The 22,321-nt window shown below is 45.7% G+C and overlaps 1 protein-coding gene across 1 annotated transcript in view; it reads left to right on the top strand.

The window, feature by feature from the left end:
• Positions 1-22,321, top strand: part of SLC25A16 (solute carrier family 25 member 16) — a 44,718-nt gene that overhangs the window by 4,598 nt on the left and 17,799 nt on the right. Inside the window, exons 3-6 of the mRNA XM_073353480.1 lie at positions 530-663; positions 2,656-2,719; positions 15,607-15,728; positions 16,316-16,382. Of these exons, the coding sequence (XP_073209581.1) occupies positions 530-663; positions 2,656-2,719; positions 15,607-15,728; positions 16,316-16,382 (387 nt within the window). The remainder of the gene's footprint in view (positions 1-529; positions 664-2,655; positions 2,720-15,606; positions 15,729-16,315; positions 16,383-22,321) is intronic.

Genomic DNA, 22,321 nt, shown 5'->3' with positions numbered 1-22,321 from the left:
GCAGTTGTTTATTCCCTGTTTGTGTTTTACACAGCAGTGATGGAGAAAAATAAATGTTTAAAAATAGGAAAATGATTGTAAAACTGTAAATACTGAGGGACTCAGAGGCAGGTGTAGTAAATTAGTCACTTTGTAATTGACTAGATTTAAAGTTATTGATGTCCTTTTTAACTTCTGTACTGTTAATGTCCAGTTTTACAGTATTTCTCTGAGGGGATATCACATCACATGGAATAGATCTCCCTCCTGCTAGATCACATTTCCCCAATTCATAGGTCATCAAATGCATAGATTCATAAGGAGTTTCCGTAGAACCTGGGTGATGAGAAGGCTGGTGGAAATAGGCCCAAATCTCCCTCCCTTTGACCACAATTGGGCAGTGAAAGCTAGTTTTCTGCTCTCCACACTTACATAAGAACAACATGATCTGGCCTTAGTTATATGCTTACTGCCCTATTGTCAGTAATACTTGCTGAAATATTTTTTTCATTGTAACTCTGTTAAATATCTTTTTTTGTATTGATGACAGGAGTGTTTTCTACATTGTGTGCTGTCCCAAAAAAGGAGGGTTACCTTGGGTTGTATAAAGGAAACGGGGCAATGATGATTAGAATATTTCCATATGGTGCAATTCAGTTTATGGCATTTGACCAGTATAAAAAGGTAGTTTGATTTATTTTTGTTTCCTTTTATGGCTAGAGTGAATATAGTTTTAAAATGATAAAATAACATTAAAAGCGTGTCATTAACTAGCTCCCTCTTTTTTCACATTGGCCTAATTATGTATTACTCTATTCATTTAAAAAAGTGGGGGCAAAAGTGAGAATATTTCCACTTTTGCTGTAAGAAAAGCAGTTCAAAATTTTAGTTTACTGTTAGTCTCACTATGAACAAACTGAAATGCTTTTGAAGATAAAGCACTCTTGAACCTGCTACTGGCCATCGTGCTAAAAAAGTGGCCCCGTTGATTGTAAAGAGTGTAGCGGCTCAATGTAAAATGTAACATCTCTTTGTTCTTTTTAATACTGTATAGGAAGGTTTATTACTTTTTAAATCAAATTGTTCATTTAAATTTGAAAGACAGTCTGTCAGGGTTGGTGAAGTCTATATTTGACCTGCACCGTCATCACAAGAAAAAAATTGGCTTTGCAGGATAAAATGCAGTATTTCAGGATCTGTTAATTCTCTTCTAGTGTAGTGCATTTACTGCTCCTATAATATTGGAGCTTAGATATTGGTATAAGTGTCTACTTGAGCATTGCTTATACTCAGTCAAAATTATGCCTTTACTATTGGAATGTAAAACTTCAAGGGTCAGATCCAACTTCCATTGAAGCCAGTGGAAGGACTCCAGTTGATTTCAGTGTGAGTTGTGTTGGCCCCTGAACGTGGCTGTGAGGGCTTCCTTCTCAAAGGAGCAAATTCCAGATGGCAGATATTTTGGGGGAAAGGGGAGGAACTATCTGTAGCCAGTTTCAGATGTTTAAATATTTTTTTTTCCCATTGGAACTGTATATTTTAGCTCTCTCTGGTAGCTGAGAGTAGTTCAGGAGAATTTTGAGAGTCCAATCTTCTGAGTCCAAAACATTTTAAAAATCTTTGTATTTTATGTTGTGCTATATACAAGAATACATGCCATAGTTCATAGCAAAAGGGCTTAGGAATCCCAGAGACACCAGAGCCCAAATCATGAGGTCTTTCCTCCTTTTTTTGTTAAATTCTTACTCAGATAAATTCCCACTGATTTATACGGATTTGAAAATGGAGTGTAGACTTGAGGTAGACCCTAAACTTAGTCTCAGAATCTGAAAATTCCACTTGGTGCAGGACACAGATCTGAGTAACCGTGGATTTCTTATTAGGAATATAACTGTCATACAATACTAGACTATACCTGTAGTCCATCTAGTTTAGTATTCTGTCTCTGTCAGTGCATATTAACAGATGTTTCAGAGGAAGGTGCAAGAAACCCTGTATTAGGGAGATATGAAGTAATCTGCCTCTGAGGGAAGTTTCTTTTTAACCCTCATCAGTTACTTGGCTTATGCCCAAACACATGAGGATTTTATATCCCTTCCAAGACTCTTATTGTTTCTTTTAACCAGTATTAATATAACATAGGATGTTTTTGCCTATATAAATTTCCAACCCTTTTTTGAATCTTGCTAAGCATTTGGCTTCAATGAACTGTTATGACAGTGAATTTCACAGGCTAAGTTTGTGGTGTGTGGGAGAACTATTTCCATTTCTCAATTTTAAATGTGTTCCTTTTCAACTTCACTGAAAGTCCCTTTGCTCTGTGTTATGAGGGTGAATAGAAGGCCCAGTCTGCATTCTTTGTATATCATTTTTATACTTGTATTGTGTCTCACCTCTACTGGAAAAAGTCCCATTTTTTTCAGTCTTATCAATCTACATTTGCTGATTATAAAAATATTTTCAGTACAGTGGTATAGATAACAAATGAGGAATGTAAAACGATTACTGAGAAGTGCTACCACTTAACAGAAATTCAGCATTCTGTTTTTCATTTGTAATGTCAGTTGCTAATACACACCTTGAAACAGTTAATATATTTACAGTAAACTCTCTGATATGCTTCTTTATCATATATCATGTGACTTATTACTTTTGTAAAACTTTTATACTTTGTAGCTAATAAAGAAGAAGCTTGGGATTTCGGGGCATGTGCACAACTTAATGGCTGGATCCATGGCAGGTACAGCTTTATTTTCACTTTCAAACACCACCTATTTTCAAAGGTAAATATTGATTTAGGGGCTTAAGTAGTGTTTCTTGAAATAAAATGCCACTGTAAGTCTGTATACAACAAGAGGTCTACCAAAAGACTTGATAGGATGAATATTTCCTTTGGAAAAATTGTGTTTAATGAAAATAAAACTTAACTTAAATTTTGTTTGTGTTAAATCTTGTTAAAACCATATATTTAAAAACCCAAGACTATTAAAAACGCGTCCCCAAATATTTTTATAATTAAACTGCAAGCATCTGTTTTTAATCAAATAAACGGTACTCAGAGCATGAAAGTGAAAACAACTGTTTATCATTTCCAAGCTGAGAGACATATAAAGGAAAAATAGTGAGAAACAGGATTTTTTAATAAGTGCAGAATTGGCTCCCCAGATTGGGTAACAGATTCTAGTTCTAGTATGGGTGTAGAAAGATGTTGGAAACCAACATGAAATGGAGATCCTCTCTTACAAGAGGAGACTAAAAGAGCTTGGCTTAGTTAGTCTAGCAAAAAGAAGGCTGAGAAGGAATATGATTGTTCTCTGTAAAGACATCGGGGGGGCATAAACCTAAGAGGGAGAACTATTTAAGTTAAAGAAAAATGTTGGCACAAGAACAAATGAGTTTAAACTGGCAACAAATAAACTTAGGCTGGAAATTAGAAGAAGGTTTCTAACTACTAGAGCTGTAAGGTTCTGGAACAGCCTCCTAATAATATTAGTGGGGACAGACACCTAATTAATTTTAAGATAGAGCTAGATAAATTTGAGTAGGATTTTATATGATGGGGTTGTGTGCTGAGATGGGGGTGAGAGGCTGGGCTTAGTGGGTCAGGGAGTGTCCCTTCTGATCCTATCTCTAATGTTCTTAAATCACATACCTCAGGATTTCAGCTTCACTTGGAAGGGTCAGATGAAAATTTTGTCCTCCCAATTTGTTAGTTTTTGTTTTTTCCCTTTCCTGCAAAGCATCAAAGATGGCAATAGCTGGAGGTGGGACATGGTGGGGCTGGTGCTCTGAGATGGTATAAAGAATCCTTTGTTTTAGATGTCTGGCTGGTGAGTCTTGCTCATGTGCTAATGGTCAGGGTTTAGGAAGTCCGAAAGGAATTTTCCTTCAGGTCAGATTGACTGGGAACTTGGTGGTTTTTTTCCCGCCCCCTTCCTCTGTAGCATGGCGTGCAGGTTGTTATGCTAGATCATCTGGGTATCTCACCAAATCAGTTCTCTGCCATTGCAGGGACCATGGGCACTGTGCACCTTGGCCCCTCCTATCCTCTCTCTGTGTCACAGTATAGTTTGTTTCTTGAGGGCTGTAATACTTCAATCTAAACCAGGTTATGGGCTCAATATTGGAGAAACTGGGTGCAGTTTAGAGGCCTGTGATGTGCAGGAGATCAGAGTAGATGATGTGGTGGTCCCTTCTGGTCTTAAACTCTATGACTCTGAAATGGGTGGATTCTTTGGACCTTGTACGATCCCTGGCCTTATAGGATGCTTTGGAATATTGTCATGGAACTCTTCTGAGCAGTCTTCTACAGTCTTCTTCTTTTTTTTTTTTAAATCTGAGTTCTAACAATTATTATGGTATTAGAAGAAATAACAGTTAGCAAGCTGTGAGTGTAAAATATGAGGCATGCATTTTTATTTTCCCACTCAACCCAAAACAGCTAAGGAACACAGTGGGGAGGTAAAAACTAATTCTTATTACTACCTTTATATGAAGAGGACTTAACATTGATTGGCATTTTCCACATAGTCATTAAATGGTATTAAATAGGTAGCTTTTGTTTTTAAAAAAATTGACTAACAGTGGACTACTGACACTATTGCCTTCAATTAGCAGAAAAGAACCTCATGAAATAAAGATCCCTTGCCCCTCATATTGAACAAACAACCAAACAAAAGAAGAGAGAATGAAAACAAACAATCCATAAAATCCTAAAAGCTAACAAAATCCATTTGGCAAGACGTGGGCAAGACTTGGTTAGACTACATTAACTCTTTTATTTGTATTACAGTAGCACCTTGAGACCAACCAACTATTGTGCTAAGTATTGTACAAATACTAGCATAAGAGACAATCCCTGCCACAAACAGCCTAAAATCTCAGTAGATCAGATAGATCAGTGGTTCTCAACTGGCAATATGCAGAAGTCTTCCAGGGGGTAGGTACATTAACTCATCTAGATATTTGGCTAGTTTTATAAAAAGCACTAGCAAAGTCAGTACAGTGCAAAATTTCATACAAGCAAAATGAGAAAGTAATAATTTTTTTTCAGTAATAGTGTGCTGTGACACTTGTATTTTTATGTCTGATTTTGTAAGCAAGTAGTTTAAGTGAGGTAAAACTTGGGGGCATGCAAGACAAATCAGACTCCTGAAAGGGGTACGGTTGTCTGGAAAGGTTGAGAACCACTGCAATAGACTAAATGAGGAGTGGGAAGGAATATAACACACATGCAGAGGGAAAGGAAGGGGTAAGGATTGGAGCGAAGGTGGGAAAGGGTTGTAGGAGAAGGGAAAGACGAAGGATGTGAGCATGGAAGGCAGTGGAGTAAGGCTGAAGTGAAGAGACTGTGAATGAAGGTCTGGAAGGGAGTTGGAGTAAATGGCCATTTACCACAGAGGAGAGAAAAAACTGAGCAAAGAATCTGATAACATTAGCGTCCAACAATGCCAGGTGCAACCCATTTAGTCCTGCTGGCTTGAGTCTCTAGTTGGCTCTTGGGGAAGCATAGCACTTCACGTGCCATGGTACCTTTGGAGAAGGGGTTTTCTCCAGCATCCTTGGACTCAGAACTGTGTCACAGAAGAGGGTGATTCTGCCTGCGCCTCTTCTCCCTTTTGATGCAGCTGTATGTTTCACAGCTGCTTCTGTTAAGTTGTGTTTTTAAACACTGGAGATGTGGTAGTCCTGTCTAGCCAGGGTTCTTCACAACATTGCTAATGTAAATGGAACTGAATCACTGTTAGCAATGGTGGGAAACAAACATATTTCCTAATGTACGCAGGTCAAAGGTATCCCTCTGCAATCAGGAGAAAAGTAGTGGGGATGGGGGAAGTATGAGTGACTGCAATGAAAAAAACCATTGTAATGTATATATTCAAGGAGGCCTGGTTAAAGTTACTGTGGAGACTTTAACTCTGAATTTCCTGACTCTTTTGTGATTCAAATTTCAACCATAACACTTAATTAACAGATAATTGCTTTATCATTTCCTTTAAGGAAAGAGAATTGGCTGAGAGGAAAGAAAAAATGGTAGATATTAGAGAATTGTTTAAAGATTAAAAAACAAAACAAACTCTCTAAAAGTAAGGATTTTGAAAACAAAGCCATTTGAGTTCTCCAAATGTAAAAACAACTGTACTGAAGCACAAGAAACATGTGTTTCCCCCTACTTTTGATAAACTAGTTTTGGCTGTTGTTCATCAAAAGTAGAGAGAAACACATGTTTCTTGTGCTTCAGTACAGTTGTTTTCAGAATAATTCATGTGGTATAAGAGTAAGTATAAGGAACTTTAGCCCATCAGCTAATTTACAGAAAGTGACTGAAAATAAAGGTTTAGAATGAAAGTACCATCTCAGTATTAACTACAACATCCTTATCTTTGTTATCATACTAGGATGAAGGTACAATACAAAAGGAATCATTCAGCTAATTCCTTGAGATGTAAGCAATTTAATTATATTTTACAGGTCTAGGCAGGACCGTCCCTAGACATTTTGGTGCCCTACACAGCCCCCCGGGGGGCGGGGGTCTGCAGCCCTCTGCAGGGGGGGCTGTGCCCAAGGTCTGTGGGGGGCAAAAGTAGGCTTGGGGGGCAGGTGGGAAACCGCTCCGTCGGCTCGTGCTGGGGGGTGGAGTGGGTTGGGGCTGGGTCACTCCACTTCCTGCTGCCCAGTGATTGCAGGGCGGGCCAAACCCCACACTCATGGGGCGGCGGGAAGTGGAGTGACCTGGCCCCAGCCTGCTCTGCTCTGCTCTGCTCCCCGGGCTTCCAGCCTTAGGACTTGGGGGGCAGAGGGGAATCGCACCCCAGCACTCACCGGCGGCATGGCTGGGAGCCGGCGGAGCAGAGTGGGCTGGGGCTGGGTCGCTCCACTTCCTGCCTCCTAGTGAGTGCAGGGCACGCCCGACCCCTGCTGGAGTCCCCTGGGACATAGCTCAGGGGAAGGGGTGGAGTGGGAGTGGGGATGGGGTGGAGCAGGGGTGGGGGCTTTGGGGAAGAGGTAAGGGGAGCAAGGGTGGGGGCAGCTTTTCTGGCCGCCTCACCCGGCCAACGGATCGAGCTGACCACTGGAGCAGCACACAGCTGCGTAAGGCACCAGGAAATTTGGGGCAATTTGGTGCCCCACGCAGCTGCGTAGTTTGCGTATAGGTAAGGGTGGCCCTGGGTCTAGGAACTGTAGAATTTCCTGTAACTTTCCTGAACTAGGGAAGCTCCTTGACCTACCTGACAGGTCTGCTAGACTTCATCTATTTTCTCGTATGTGCTGTTGCTGCAGTGGAAAAAGAATTCCTTGTGCTGTAGTCATGGCGTTCCATTCATGGTTTAAAAATACGTTCAGCCTGGGTAACTTAGTCCATTCCCCTACACTAGTGTAAGACTGTACCTTGTGCTATTTCTGTAGTTCAGGTTCCTTTTGAACATTCGCTGACAATATAGCCAGATAGGACTCCCTTTGGTCTTCAAGTTAAATTTGTCATTAGAAGTCCTGTATTTGAGGCATCCAAAAGAATTTTTTCAATGTATGTATTTTTTAAAAAAAGAGGATTCTGCCGTTTGTCTCCCTATAGAATGATGGAACAATAGAGAATAGTAGTTTTCCACTTCCAAGGAAGAAGTAAAAAATGATTTTTAATCAAGGCTGGTGTATATGCAATACATACATTTAATAGGCACAATTCTCCTTCAGCCTTTCTCTCTTTGCTCTAGAGAGATGCTTTCTTTTTTTCGTCTTTAAACTTCCATTTGACAAAGAAGGAAGAGTAAGAAGGTGAAATAATGGTAGGAAATCCTGAAGAGAACTGGAGGTGAATGCTTGTACAGCTGATCTCAATAACAGCTCCCAGATGCAGACACCATTGGGGAAACAAAACAGAGAGTTTGAAGTAATCCCTGTTGTGTTTCATGGCTTTATGATCTTTTTGAAGAAGTGGTTTCTTTCAGCAAAGAGGGAACAAATTGTCGTATTCTTGCAGGCCAATGCTATGCTCTGTCTGTAAATCTCAGTTCCTGCCTCTTATCCAGGAAATATCTTACTATTTCTAATCCCATCACGTAAAAGAAGAAGCTGTGGAAAAGATGTTAGCCCAGCACCAGATAATTCTAGATAATTTGATCAGCTGTCAAATTGTGTGATGTGAGCTGAGCTTCGACATCTCTACTGTCTAATATTTAGGCAGTAGAGATGAGATTAAACTCTACAATTTATGCTGGGTCTTTTGCCTTTGGCATTCATTGTCACAGTTTGGCCCTTGAATCTTGCAGAAGAAGTAGTCGCTATTCTAAATCAATGTGGAAATTCTAAATCAAAAAATAAATATTGATACCCCCTGCTGTATTTCTGCCTACAGGAGGGGTTTTAAACCTTTTTCTTTCTGAGCCCCATCCCAGCATGCTGTAAAAATGCCACAGCCTAGCTGTGCCACAACTGTGTTTCTGCATATCCAGTAGATTAAAAGCTAGGGCCAGTGTTAGGGGGTAGCAAGCAGAGCAATTACCCAGGGCCCCACCCTGACAGGGGGCCCTGAGAAGCTAAGTTGCTCAGGCTTTGGCTTTCATCCTTGGGCCCCAGCGAGTCTAACATGGCCTTGTTCTCTGGTTTACTTTGGCAGATCCCTGAAACCTGCTTGCAGCCCCCCAGGAGGCCCTGATCCCCTGGTTGAGAATTGCTGGCCTAGAGGAACAGGGATAAGTGTCTTTCTCCCACTAGTTACCATTGGTTCCAAAGAAAACATGGAGATTGTGGCCCACACTGGATTTGTTGAGTCATTAGGACTTTTCAGAGTGTACTCCCTTCATCAAACTTTGAGGCTAGAGGACTTAATCAAAAACATGTAAAATATGGGTCTTGTTAAGGTCTTTTCACATGCAGTTTTTTGCACTCCTCCATTCAGAGTTTTCCAGATTCAGATGCTATTTGGATTTAGGTTTGGCCACTTGTTGTGTGCAACAAACTCCTGGAGGTTCTGTTGGCCAGTCTTTGTCTGAGGAATATGCATCCAGCTTTACTTGGATGACTACCTGATCAGGGCAGGGATTAGATTGTCCATTTCCTCAAATATAACTGCTTTTTTGTGAACTGTGAAATCTCATCTGGATAGGACTCTAGTTACTCCACCTTGAAATAGTGTTAGACACTCCATTAGGGAAAGTCCAGATGTTGCCAGATGGACTGTAGTCTGTTGGGGCTTGCTTTGGTTGTGCAGGTCAGTTGGGACTTTGCAATTTACATCAATTGAACCTTGGGTGACACTACCCCAGAGACACTCATCATGCAGATGCCTGCTGTTTTGTCAGAAAAACACTGCGCACACTCTGAAATGTATCTTACTCTTCCACAGCAAGTGTGTTATTGGTTATTGGGAGGATAATCCAGGGGGCAAGAACCTTTGGTTCTCTGACTTAAGAAGCTTAGCTCTGGTCTACACTATGGGGTTAGGTCGAATTTAGCCGCATTAGGTCTACTTAAAAATGACTGCATCCACACAACCAACCCCGTTCAGTCTACCTAAAGGGGTCTTAAAATTGACTTCTGTACTCTTCCCCGACAAGGGGAGAAGCGCTAAAATCGACCTTGCTGGGTCGAATTTGGGGTAGTGCGGACGCAAATCAACGGTATTGGCCTCCGGGAGCTATCCCATAGTATTTCATTGTGACCGCTCTGGACAGCACTTTGAACTCCGATGCACTAGCCAGGTATACAGGAAAAGCTCTGGGAACATTTGAATTTCTTTTCCTGTTTGGTCAGCGTGGCGAACTCAGCAGCACAGGTGAGCATACAGTCCCCCCAGAATCGCAAACGAGCTCCAGCATGGACTGAAAGGGAGACACTGGATCTGATTGCTATACGGGGAGAAGCACCTGTGCAGGCCGAACTCCGATCAAAAAGAAGAAATGCAAATATATATGCCAAAATCTCACAGGGCATGTTGGAGAGAGGCTACAACAAGGACACACAGCAGTGCCGCGTGAAAGTTAAGGAGCTCAGGCAAGCCTACCAAAAGACAAAGGAGGCAAATGGTCTCTCCAGATCAGGGCCCCATACATGCCTTTTCTATGATCAGCTGCATGGCATTCTAGGGGGGACCCTACCACTATCCCACCACTATCCGTGGACACCTGCAAGGGGGGAGTCTCAGGCAACAGGGAGGAGGATTTTGTGGATGAGGAAGAGGAGGAGAATGTGCAGCAGGCAAACGGTGAATTGTTCTCCCTGGCAGCCAGGATCTTTTCATCATCCTGGAGCCAATACCCTCCCAAGGCAGGATCACCGACCCTGAAGCTGGAGAAGGCACCTCCGGTGAGTGCACATTTGTAACTACAGTACAGGGTTTAAAAGCAATAGTGTTTAATGTTTGATTTGCCCTGAAGAATTGGGATCCATTCACGGCCAGTACAGCTACTGGACAAGTCTGTTCACATGTCTGGGGATGGAGTGGGAATCCTCCAGGGACATCTCCATGAAGCTCTCCTGGAAGTACTCTGAAAGCCTTTGCAGAGGGTTTCTGGGGAGGGCTGCCTTATTTTGTCCTCCACGGTAAGACACTTTACCACACTAAGCCAATAGCAAGTATTCTAGAATCATTGCAGCACAAAGCATGGCAGCAAATGGTCCTGGGTTTTGGTCCCATTAAAGCAACATTTGGTCTATATCTTTCTGTGTTAGCCTCAGTAGAATGATATCATTCAACGTCTCCTGGTTGAAATAGGGGAATTTTTGTAAGGGAACAGTAAAAGAACCCCGTTCATGCTGGGCTGTTTGCGCTTGGCTAAAAGGGATCATCCCAGAGAATAGTCACATGGTGCGGGGGAGGGGAGAAGGGATCATCCTGGAGAATAGTCACGCGGCGGGGGAGAGGGGGAGAAGGAGGAGGAGAAGGGATCATCCCGGAGAGTAGCCACGTGAAGGGTTTGGGGGAGGTGTGTGCTGCACATCCACCCGAAAATTGCAGCCCCTCCTTTTAAATGTGAAACCCAACCCATTGCTTGCTTTCCCTCCCACCGCTTTCGGGCTACCTTGTCCCTTATCTCTTTCTTTATTAATTAAAAAAAAAAAAAGCACGGTTTCAAAAATTTAATTACTTTATTTTGAAGAGGGGAGGGTGATTGCCTTACAGGGAATTAAAATCAACAAAGGGGCGGGTTTGCATCAAGGAGAAACACACACAACTGTCACACTGTAGCCTGGCCAGTCACGAAACTGGTTTTCAAAGCCTCTCTAATGCGCAGTGTGCCTAGCTGTGATCTTCTAATCGCAGTGGTGTCTGGCTGCTCAAAATCGGACTCTTCTAATCGCGGTGGTGTCTGGCTGCTCAAAATCGGACGCTAGGTGATTTGCCTCAACTTCCCACCCCGCCATAAACATCTCCCCCTTCCTCTCACAGATATTATGGAGCACACAGCAAGCAGCAATAACAATGGGAATGTTGGTTGCCCTGAGGTCTGACCTAGTCAGCAAACAGCGCCAGTGAGCTTTTAAACGTTCAAAGGCACATTCTACCACTGTTCTGCACTTGCTCAGCGTATAGTTGAACTGCTCCTTGCTACTGTCCAGGCTGCCTGCAAAAGGCTTCATGAGCCATGGGAGCAGGGGGTAGGCTGGGTCCCCAAGGGTAACTATTGGCATTTCAACATCCCCAATGGTAATTTTCTGGTCTAGGAAGTAAGTCCCTTCTTGCAGCTGTGCGAACAGCCTGGAGTTCCTAAATATGCGGGTGTCCTGCACCTTTCCTGGCCATCCCACACTGATGTCAGTGAAACGTCCCTTGTGATCCACCAGTGCTTGCAGCACCATTGAGAAGTACCCCTTGCAGTTTATGTACTGGTTGGCAAGGTGGTCCGGTGCCAAGATGGGGATATGAGTTCCGCCTATTGCCCCACCACAGTTAGGGAACCCTATTGCAGCAAAGCCATCCACAATGACCTGCATGTTTCCCAGAGTCACTACCCTTGATAACAGAATGTCAATGATTGCATTGCATTGGCTACTTGAATCACAGTAAACTTGCCCACTCCAAATTGATTCCTGACTGACGGGTAGCAGTCGGGCGTTGCAAGGCGTTCCACAGGGCTATCGCCACTCGCTTCACAACTGTCAGAGCAGCTCTCATCTGGCTATTCCTGCGCTTCAGGGTGGGGGAAAGCAACTCACAGAGTTCCAGGAAAGTGGTCTTTACGCACGTGAAAGTTTCGCAGCCACTGTGAATCATCCCATACCTGCAACACTATGCAGTCCTAGCAATCTGTGCTTGTTTGTCTGGCCCAGAATTAGCATTCCATTTTGTCAACCGGCCTCACTGCTGCCATGATGTCCCAATTGCCACAACCTGTGCTTTCAAGAATGTCTGTGTCTCTGTCCTCATCAATTATTCTCCTCGTGCTGGCGTCTCTTAGCCTGGTTCCGCATATAGTCCAGGATAATGCACAAGGTTTACAATGATCACAACAGCAGTGGTGACGGTGAGCTGAGTGGGCTTCATGCTTGCCGTAGTATAGCGGCTGCATGGGTGACCCAGGAAAAAGGGCTTTCACGGAGGGAGGGGCAACTGATGACATGTACCCGAAACCACCCGCAACAATATTTTTGCCCCATCAGGCATTGGGCGCTTAACCCAGAATTCCAGTGGGCAGCAGAGACTGTGGGATAGCTACCCACAGTGCACTGCTCTGTAAGTCTATGCTAGCCATGGTAATGAGGATGCACTCCACCAACTTAATGTACTTAGTGGGGACATACGCAATTGACTGTATAAAATCGATTTCTAAAAATGGACTTCTGTAAAATCAACCTAATTTTGTAGTGTAGACATACCCTTAGATTGCATAATGACCAATGTTAGCTTTCTGGGATGGAGAGCTAGTCTGTGGGTTCTTTCCAAGCTCAATTGGAAAGTCTCATTTGGCTTACTACAATTTGAAGAAACTTCTCTGGAGAAGTCACCTTGTTCTGGTAATGTATAGAAAGATGATGGTGCCTGTATAATCATGATATCACTACAAGTATACAGTTCCAAGAGGAAGCCAATCTTCTGCCACTGTGTAGAAGTGTGCTCCCCCTCTTCAACATATCCCTTCTTCAGGACTTATCTATCTGCTATGGCAAGTCAATTTAAATGTTGATTTTAGCAGGAGTGAGTGGTTCCTGCAGAAAACCATTTGAATTTGTGTTTGTTTTTTTTCCCCTGAAAGCAAATAATTACTGATTTTGTCACTGGGATGGCACCAGAGATGAACACCCAAGTTTTGCTTCTGATGGTTCAGTTCCTTCATGGGTTGGGGAGTGGAAGCTTAACCACTGTCCTTTGTAATCTGAAGATTTCATAAAACTTGGGCACTAAGTTGAAACAAGAAAATGCCCTTTCTTTGAGCATTTTAATCTCAAGATCAACACCTATTCTCCTAAGATGCTAAGCAGAGGCCTTCTGTAAAATTAAATACTTATTGTAATAACTCTGACTCTGCCAATAATATATCTGAATGTGCTTTCTACCTTTCCCAACTGAAAATAAATATTTAAATATATATATTTTTAATGGTCTGAAGAGGAGATTCCAAGATTGCCTGGATTTTATAGTTCCTCTGAGACCCTGAATAAGACTGCAGGTATTTCACTTATCTCACAGTGGTTTTTGTTGTAACTGAATCCTACTTTGAAAAAAGAAGTTTTACTCACTGGATGGCAAATGTGTCCTTGAATTTTGTTAGGTCTGGACTAAGGAATTTAGTACACCTAATTAGTATGCGCTCATCTTGTTTTCAAGCCTCTATGAGAACCTTCAAATCCATTATGGCAAAATATTTGGCTTGCTGCCCTTACTCCTTTCCAGAACAAGTTGAGGATACTCCATTAGACTTCTCTCTGCTTAGACTGAGGGGGCTGAAACATGGTCCCTTGATGTCTGCAATGTGTCAGGATAGTCTCATTTTGCTTTCTAACAAGGTTCTGTTCTGCAGGTTTGTGTCCGAGTTTAAAAACTGCAGTATGATGAGCCTACCTCTTTTTTGGATGCTGGTTGCTCTGTCTGCCCTGTATACTAGACAGTAGTTGTAGGATGGAGTAGAAGAGAAGTGTAACAAGACAGGTTTCAGAGTAACAGCCGTGTTAGTTTGTATTCACAAAAAGAAAAGGAGTACTTGTGGCACCTTAGAGACTAACCAGTTTATTTGAGCATAAGCTTTCGTGAGCTATAGCATCCGATGAAGTGAGCTGTAGCTCACGAAAGCTTATGCTCAAATAAATTGGTTAGTCTCTAAGGTGCCACAAGTACTCCTTTTCTTTTTGTAACAAGAAAGAATTTCATACCCTGTAATTGTTTTTTATCTTCCTCTTCTCCCACTTTACTACCATCTTTGTCCCTTACGTTTGTTGTTTTTTTTCTTTTATACTCTAAAAATTTCTTGATTGTGTGTAGGTGGGTGGTGGAGAGAATATTAAAATTATATTACATACTCTTACCTTAATTGAATCTTCTTTGCTTCCTGGGTTATAACTGTAAAATGGGGAAGGGCGGTAGGAGGGGGCAACTACAGATTTCAGATATTTGTAAGTGATTTTAGTTTTCCCTCCATGTTGCTTGTAAACAATTCATGGGTTACTATCTACCTCAGAGCCTAGTGGTAGAGAGAGACTAATTATTCAAATGATGGTGTTAGTGAGGACTGTCACTGCCCCTAAAATGGCAACATCTAAGCCTCTATGCAAATTTGGAGCAGCATGATGGTAGATCTTCAGATTTCTGTTGTCCAAGTAAATATCATCTTATGAAGTCTAACCAAAGAAAAATACAGCTATAGAGTTTTATAATGGAAGTGATGATATAAAGTTAACTACAGGGCATGTCAGTGGTGCTGCAATAACACTTGGTCAGATTTACAACCCTTAATCATGGAGGTAGCATTTAATCACACAACACTGACTTCAAATGGGCTACTTCCACAATTAAGTGCGGCATGCATAAATAAGGACCACAGAATCTGGCTCTGTAAACAATGTGGCATTAACTAATTTATTGTCATTCAGCTAAGAGTAAATAGAATGATTAAAAAACCCAATTAAATATCAACATAAATCAAAACTATTATTGTTAGCCTTATTTTAAGTTTTCATTTAGAATAACTTCAGTGTGTTCAGATACCATTTAAATATACACTTACAAATATACAGTAATTGTATTGTTAGACTTTTTGCTAACATCACTTTTTGGAAATTAAATGTCTAAGTCTGTGGTGTTCTCTCATTTAATGTTTGAATATTTAAATATGTCAGGATTAGGTCCTTTGTCCCTGATCCTACAAAGATTTACTCACTACACATGCAAGTGAGTAGTCCCACTGACTCCAATGGGGTTATTCATATGAGTCCAGTTAGTAACATAAGTCATTGCAGGATTGAGGTTTAGTTGCATAGCTCCTATTAATGCTGATGGATACAAATGTGATACTCAATGCATGGCTGAGTTTAGTTCTCTTAGCCTTTGATTAAAGGTAGACTTTTAAATTTGACTTTTTAAAAGTTGTTGTTGAGTATAAATTCTTATGTTAATTATTTGCCTTGAAAGGATCTTTTGTTGCTTAAAACTATCTAAGAACAATTAAGGTATGTGGTGGTGGTCTTTTTTTTAAATAGGTATAACAGCAGTCATTTGTACTTACCCTCTTGATATGGTTAGAGCACGTCTGGCATTCCAAGTGAAAGGGGAGCACAAGTACACAGGAATTATTCATGCATTCAAGACCATTTATTCAAAGGTATTTCATTTTCTCCTTCCATACTTGTTAAAGAAAAATGTGGTGGTTGTATTTTTTTTAATGCTGTGCACCACTATTTAATGACCTGAGGGAAACAAATGTGAATTTGGCTTTGACTGTGTGTGTAGCACACTCTCGTTTTACAAAAGGGTCTGGATGCTCCCCTTTTACTCATGCTGGTGGAGGGTGGCTCAAGCTGGTGGAAATGGCAGAGGACAACAAATTGGGAATAACAGTGGTATATACTCCTGAGGTTTTTGCCTCTGAGAATAATATTTATAACAGGGGTTGGAAAGTAACATACTTAATTGTGTGTATTGGAAATCATCTCCCTACTTTGTGATTCTGGGTGTAAGTAGACCTGCCTTCTCCTAAGCATTTTCTCCTCTCTGTCTCCTAAGCAGCCAATTTATAGTCCCTCCTCTCAGCTGCTGAGGAAGAGGAAGATGAGGTTAATATTAATACCTCATTGTGTGGCTAGCACTGTCATACAAATGACTTGTCAGTACAATCAGTTCCATAATAATCTAACTATTTCTACTTCTGTTTGCCATGAATTGTTTGTATTTTTATTTTTCCTTCAAAAGGAAGGAGGTTACATTGGATTTTACAGAGGACTGATGCCAACAGTTGTAGGAATGGCTCCTTATGCAGGTAAGTTAAAAATTTTGTTGCCAGCATTGTATATGTGTCTCACAGTTGTATTTGCAAAATTTGTATTTGCTTCTGTTAAACTGAAGGGCTAAATTTCTGCTTGGACAGAATGGAAAGGGCAAACTGCAGGGAGTCATTTGTAGCTTCCTGATCTGATGATGGTAGATCAGCTTATGATGTTGATCAGTGCAAGTTAGAATAGCTGCTGTAACTTATACCACTGGTGAAAATCCCTAAGTGACCTTTCTGAGATGTGAGGGGCCAGTGACTGAGTTCTCCTCTCGCTCCCCACCCCTAAAGCTTCTCCGATAGAAAAAGGTGCAGGACCTGTTCCTAAACCTGGCCAATCTGGCTGTAGTTGCTGTGTGAAAGGCCCACACAAACTAAGGGAAATAGACTGACTATAAAGGGGAAACAATGAAACTGACTATGGAAAATGCTCTCGAATGAAGTAAATAAACTGAAAAGATATGAGATTTTTTTCTAATTTCTTTCAGTTATACTAATCTTAGGTGTTACTTGTAACTATAACATGTTAAATTAAAAATCACTTTTTTCAAAGTGTTTTAAGATCCTTGGTTAGAAGTTACAAGACAGATGCGCAAAGTATTATTGTATGTACGTTTCCATTGCATGTGTAGTACAAAAACCAATTCTTAAAATTAATGCCTAAGGCACACTTTTTTTCCAAAGAGCCTTCTCTTTGGAAAAAAGAGAAATTACAACAAATTACAACAAGCTGAATCCTAGACCACACTTAAGATTGCTATTGGTGTGACAAAGTTCCTGCTCTACCTTGGTGGGTCTCGCGCTTATTGGCGGATTTGCTCGCTCTGGAGCTTACGGCAGCCCTCAGCTTGGCCATTTTTCTGAATTCACAGTCCAGGTCGACTCCTCCTGTGTCTGACCAGGAGTTGGGAGGATTTGGGGGGAGACGGGGCCCGCCCTCTACTTCGGGTTCCAGCCCAGGGACCTGTGGAATGCAGCTGTCTAGAGTGCCTCCTGGAACAGCTGTGCGACAGCCAGCTACAACTCCCTGGGCTACTTCCCCATGGCCTCCTCCCAACACCTTCTTTATCCTCACCATAGGACCTTTCTCCTGGTGTCTGATAATTCTTGTACACCTCAGTCCTCCAACAGTCTGTGTTCTCACTCTCAGCTCCTAGTGCCTCTTGCTCCCGGCTCCTCACACGCACACCACAAACTGATGTGAGCTCCTTTTTAAAACCCAGGTGCCCTGATTAGCCTGCCTTAATTGATTCTAGCAGCTTCTTGATTGGCTGCAGGTGTTCTAAACAGCCTGTCTTAATTGCCTCCAGAAGGTTGGTGATTGTTCTGAAACCTTCCCTGTTGGGAAATGGAACGTCCTTTGCTTGCTCCTCAGCTGTCTGCTTTCTATTCTTTTCTAAAGCCCCCTGGCCTGGATTTTTCTTACTTTTTGAACCTGCCTTAGTTCCCCCCTCTGATGGGGCCAGACGCTTTTTGTTTTGGTTTGATTTTTTGTTGTTTTTTTCTTCTTGCCGTTTATGTGCTGGTTGGCCTCCAGCTTGCTGCCAGCAGCCCCCCCCCCACGCCTGCTTTCGGGCGCAGCTATTTGCCTCAGCTGAGCCCCCCGGAGGAGGGGGGGGAAGATTGCCGATTTTGCTATCTGGAGGGGGGAGTGGAAACCCCCAGACCCAGCCGTTTTGCTGGCAGCTCGTATTTTACTTCTTATCTTTACAACATTCTCAGCATGCCGGAAGCCTTGGAACACAGCCAAAACAGCTGGAGAAGAAGATTTCAGAAGACAGGAGAAATAACCCAGGGAAGCTACAAATCATCGTGAAGGGGGCCGTAAGATTGAGTAATCTTCTGAATTATACTCTCGTGGTGGGGAGTTTGACTGTGGTTTACTTGCGTTTGTGGCGGCACAGGGGGTGTGGCGCGGAGCCCCCCCCGATCCATCGGTGCCCACCCCCCCACCATCACTACAACTGTTACGGCCCCCCTCCGCCGTCCGTCCCTGCTGGCAACCTGCCATCTACCTTCAGATACAGCTGTTTGCTTTGAACTTTACCTTTTGGACCGGACATAACAGCCGACCAACTGAGACTCTTTGGACAAACGTGCGTGGGTCTGCACCCCCCCCCCCCCGGATTGCTTATCCCACAGCTTGCCCCTATTATCGGACCCCGATCTGTTTCCCACTCCCAGTCCAACCCCTTTGGCATTCCCCCACCCCCCCGCCTGCAGCTCAGCAGGGAGGAGCAGTTACTCTGCTTCCACCTCCCTCCTCCTCCTTCTGGTGTCTCCCCGTCTCTCCCTGCTCACAATGGCGGGGAATGAGAGGGGCAAGGCCCCTCTAACAAAATCAGTTGTCCCTCCCCCACCTCCCCCCCTGCCCGACCCCCAAGGTCCCCCCCCCACTATTGTTAAGATACTTGCCATCCCCCCCTGCTGGGGCACCGGCAGCAGGAGGCACCGGGGTGATTACTGCTGCTGCTGCGCCCACCGCCCCCCAGATTCTAGGAACCCCCCCCCCCAGCTGGCTGGAAGGGCCAGGGCGGGAAGAAAGGAAAGGGCCCCGCTAAAACCACTAGGCCCTCCATGGCAGGGGCTGTCCCCACCGCTGTGGCCTCGTCATCGAGCGTGGCGCCCCTCCCTGCGTTTCCCTCCACCAGCTCTGCAATTGTCCCTCCCCCGGCCCCCAGGATGTATGCCTGGGCAGTGACGGGCTCCCCCCTGCCTGCCGCCTCGTCATCTCGCCCCCCCCCCCCGCCTCCGCTACCTTCACCAGCAGCCGGGGCCCTTTCCCCACCTTGACCAGGAGGCATGGTGTCCGTTGCCTCCTGGTGCCCGGCTCGCCCCATGTGGAGACATGCGTGCAGGCGCTGGCGAAGGTGGTAGGACCCACGGCTATTGTGGCGGCCTCCAAGATGTATGGGAAGGTCGTTTTTTTCTTAGCTTCGGAGGCTGCCGTCCAGGAGGCGATGGAGAGGGGCCTGGCGGTGGGGGGGGGGGGGTGTGTTTGTCCCTCTAGAGCCGCTAGAAGATCTGGGCGTTCGCCTCGTCCTCACCTCCGTTCCTCTCATCTTACCCAATGTTGCCCTGTTACCCGCTCTTTCCACCCTGGGGAAACTTGTCTCTGTCATCAGTCCTCTCCCGTTGGGCTGCAAGGACCCCACCCTCCGTCACGTCCTTTCGTTCCGCCAGCAAGTGCAGCTTCTACCGCCGGCGGGGGCGCGTGACGGAGAGGTGCTCGAGGGGTCTTTCCTAGTCCCCTACCAGGGAGCCCGCTATCGGGTCTTTTACTCCACCGGAGAGGCCCGGTGCTACCTCTGCCACTCAGTGGGGCATGTCGGCAGAGACTGCCCTTTGGCCCGGGTGGGAGGGGCACCCGAGACCCAGCAGGACATCGGCCCCGTCGCTGCCGACGCCCCTGGCTACCCGGCACCTGAAACCAACCCTCCTCCTACTCGACCCATCGCTGCTCCCGTCCGGGCCCAAGAGATACCTTCCCTACAACGCCCGGGCGAGCAAGGGAGTTCCACCCTTGCTATTACCAATCCAGCAGAGCCTATGGAGGAGGGTATGGCAAGGATATTACTGGGTACAGGAGAGGGCCCGCCCCAAGGAGAACCCCCCGCCCCCCATGCTGCCTCACCGCTACCCCCCCCGAACCCCTGAACCATCGCCTCCGCCCCCCAACAAGACCCCTGCTAACCAACCCCCAGACGACGCTATGGAGGGCTGGACCCTAGTCCAGGGGAAGCGAGGCAAGCGGAAGACTCGAGCTCCGCTGCATCCATCCGACGCGGAAGCCCCCCAGAAGACCAGGAAAGGAGGCACTGATATTGAGCCTCCCGCTACGGCCACGAGTGAGATCCATCCGCTGGTGTTGGGAGAGGAAGACGGACTGGCATTGGAGGGCAGAATCCCCCCTCCACGGGAGACCCTCCTCTCCGAGACTCCTGAGGACGCCCCTTCTGCCTGGATACCACCCGAACCCCCCGCGGACCCTGAGGCGACGGTTGAGGCGGGCCCTAGAGGAGAGGCCCCCGGGGTAGCAGGAGCTGGCCTCTCCTCCGAGTATGTGGAGATTGAGGCCCTAGATTTGACCCCGGGTCACCCAGGGAGAGGATGATCTACTGCCGGCTGGCCTCGAGCTGGGCAACCTTACCCCAGCCCCCCTTTCCCCATGCTCCCTCCCCCTAATTGCCTTCCTGGGCGAGCACCCTGCAGAAGGTGGTCCACCACCTGATGCCATGGCCGCCAAGACCACCACGGAGCCAGCGCCTAGCATTACTGGGAGCCCCCTCCTTAACCCTTGACTCTGCTCAGGAAGCACTTTCCTTTAGCTGCTTGCCTCCTGAACCCCAGAGCCTTACCCCTGCCCCCACCCCGTCCCTGCCCAAGTCCCCTCCTCCTGCAATGCTAATGCCGCCCCTGGGGTTATTTCCTTCCCGCCTTTCGCAGATTCCCCCCAGGGAGCAGTCTTTGCACTTTCTAGTCGCGACCCATTAGGAGTTGCAATTTTTTCCCTCCCATCCCCCTCCACCCCAAGGCGTGAGATGAATTTAATAACCGCAGCCTGTCAGACGCTCTGTCGGTGGTCCGCACCCTGTCTACCCACCTTAGCGGACCACAAGGCTGTATTAAGAGCCCCACCAGGGAATACCCCAGAAATTGTAACCCCACCCCCCCCATGAGCTGCGGCATGCACTATGGAAGTTTCTAGAACACACCCATGGTGCCTGCAATAGGGTACAGCTGGCTCTTCAGCTATGGGGGGACTTTGACCAAATCCTCCAGGCCACAAGGGCCCTTATACAGGAGGGCAGGGGGCAAGGAAGGCGCGGTGCCGCGGCTTCTGAAACGATCTACGCATCCATGGGATGGGTCACGGGTTGCTGCGCAACCCACCGGGGGCCCTGAACACCCCCACCAACAAGAACCCCCCCCCCCCAGCCCTCCGCATGACGCCTCTTCTTTTTGCGACCCTGAATACCAGAGGCTGTAGGATGGCTCTCCACAGGTCCCAGGTGCTCTCTTACCTTCGGGAAGGGGGGTACTCTGTAGTTTTCCTGCAGGAGACCCATACGGACCTGACCGCCGAGGACAGGTGGCGGCTGGAGTGGGGAGACGGTGTATTTTTTAGCCACTTCACGACTTGACAAGCTGGAGTGGCGACCCTGTTCTCCCCCAAACTACGGCCCGAGGTGCTAGGGGTCACTGAGGCCGTGCCGGGCCACCTGCTGCACCTTCAAGTCCGTATGGAGGGGCTCGTGGTCAATCTTGTTAACATCTATGCCCCGCAAATGAGCTCAAGGCGGCCACAATTCTATCAGCGGGTGTCCGACTTTCTCGGCACCCTAGATTCGCATGAGGGCCTGGTCCTGGGAGGGGACTTTAACACCACCCTCGAGGAACGGGACCGTTCAGGGGCCGAGCCGAGCCCGGCTGCTGCGAATATTCTCTGAGGGATAGTTGAACATCACTCCCTAGCGGACGTCTGGCGTGACCATCACCCAGATGACACTTCCATGTTCACTTTTGTCTGGGTGGAGGCCCATCGGTCACACCACTCTCGGTTGGACCGTATTTACTTATCCCATTTCCATCTTTCACAGGCCCACTCCTCCGCCATTCAGCCAGCCCCATTCTCCGACCATCATTTAGTCACCATAACGGTCTCCCTCCGTGCAGAGAGACCGGGGCCGGCCTATTGGCACTTTAACAACAGCCTGTTGGAGGACGAGAGCTTCGTGACGTCCTTCCGGGAGTTTTGGCTGGCCTGGCGAGAGCAGTGGCGTGCCTTTCCTTGGTGCGGCGATGGTGGGATCTCGGGAAGGTGCGCGCCAAGCTCTTCTGCCGTGACTACACTCGGGGCACCAGCCGACGGCGAAATGCGGCGATAGAGCAGTTGGAACGGGAGGTGTTAGAGATGGAGAGGCGCCTGG

The sequence above is a fragment of the Lepidochelys kempii genome, chromosome 7 (genome assembly GCF_965140265.1).
Source record: "Lepidochelys kempii isolate rLepKem1 chromosome 7, rLepKem1.hap2, whole genome shotgun sequence".
In the NCBI taxonomy this organism is placed as follows: Eukaryota; Metazoa; Chordata; order Testudines; family Cheloniidae; genus Lepidochelys; species Lepidochelys kempii.
Note: the sequence above shows the minus strand (reverse complement) of the source record. Positions and strands in the feature narration are given on the sequence as shown.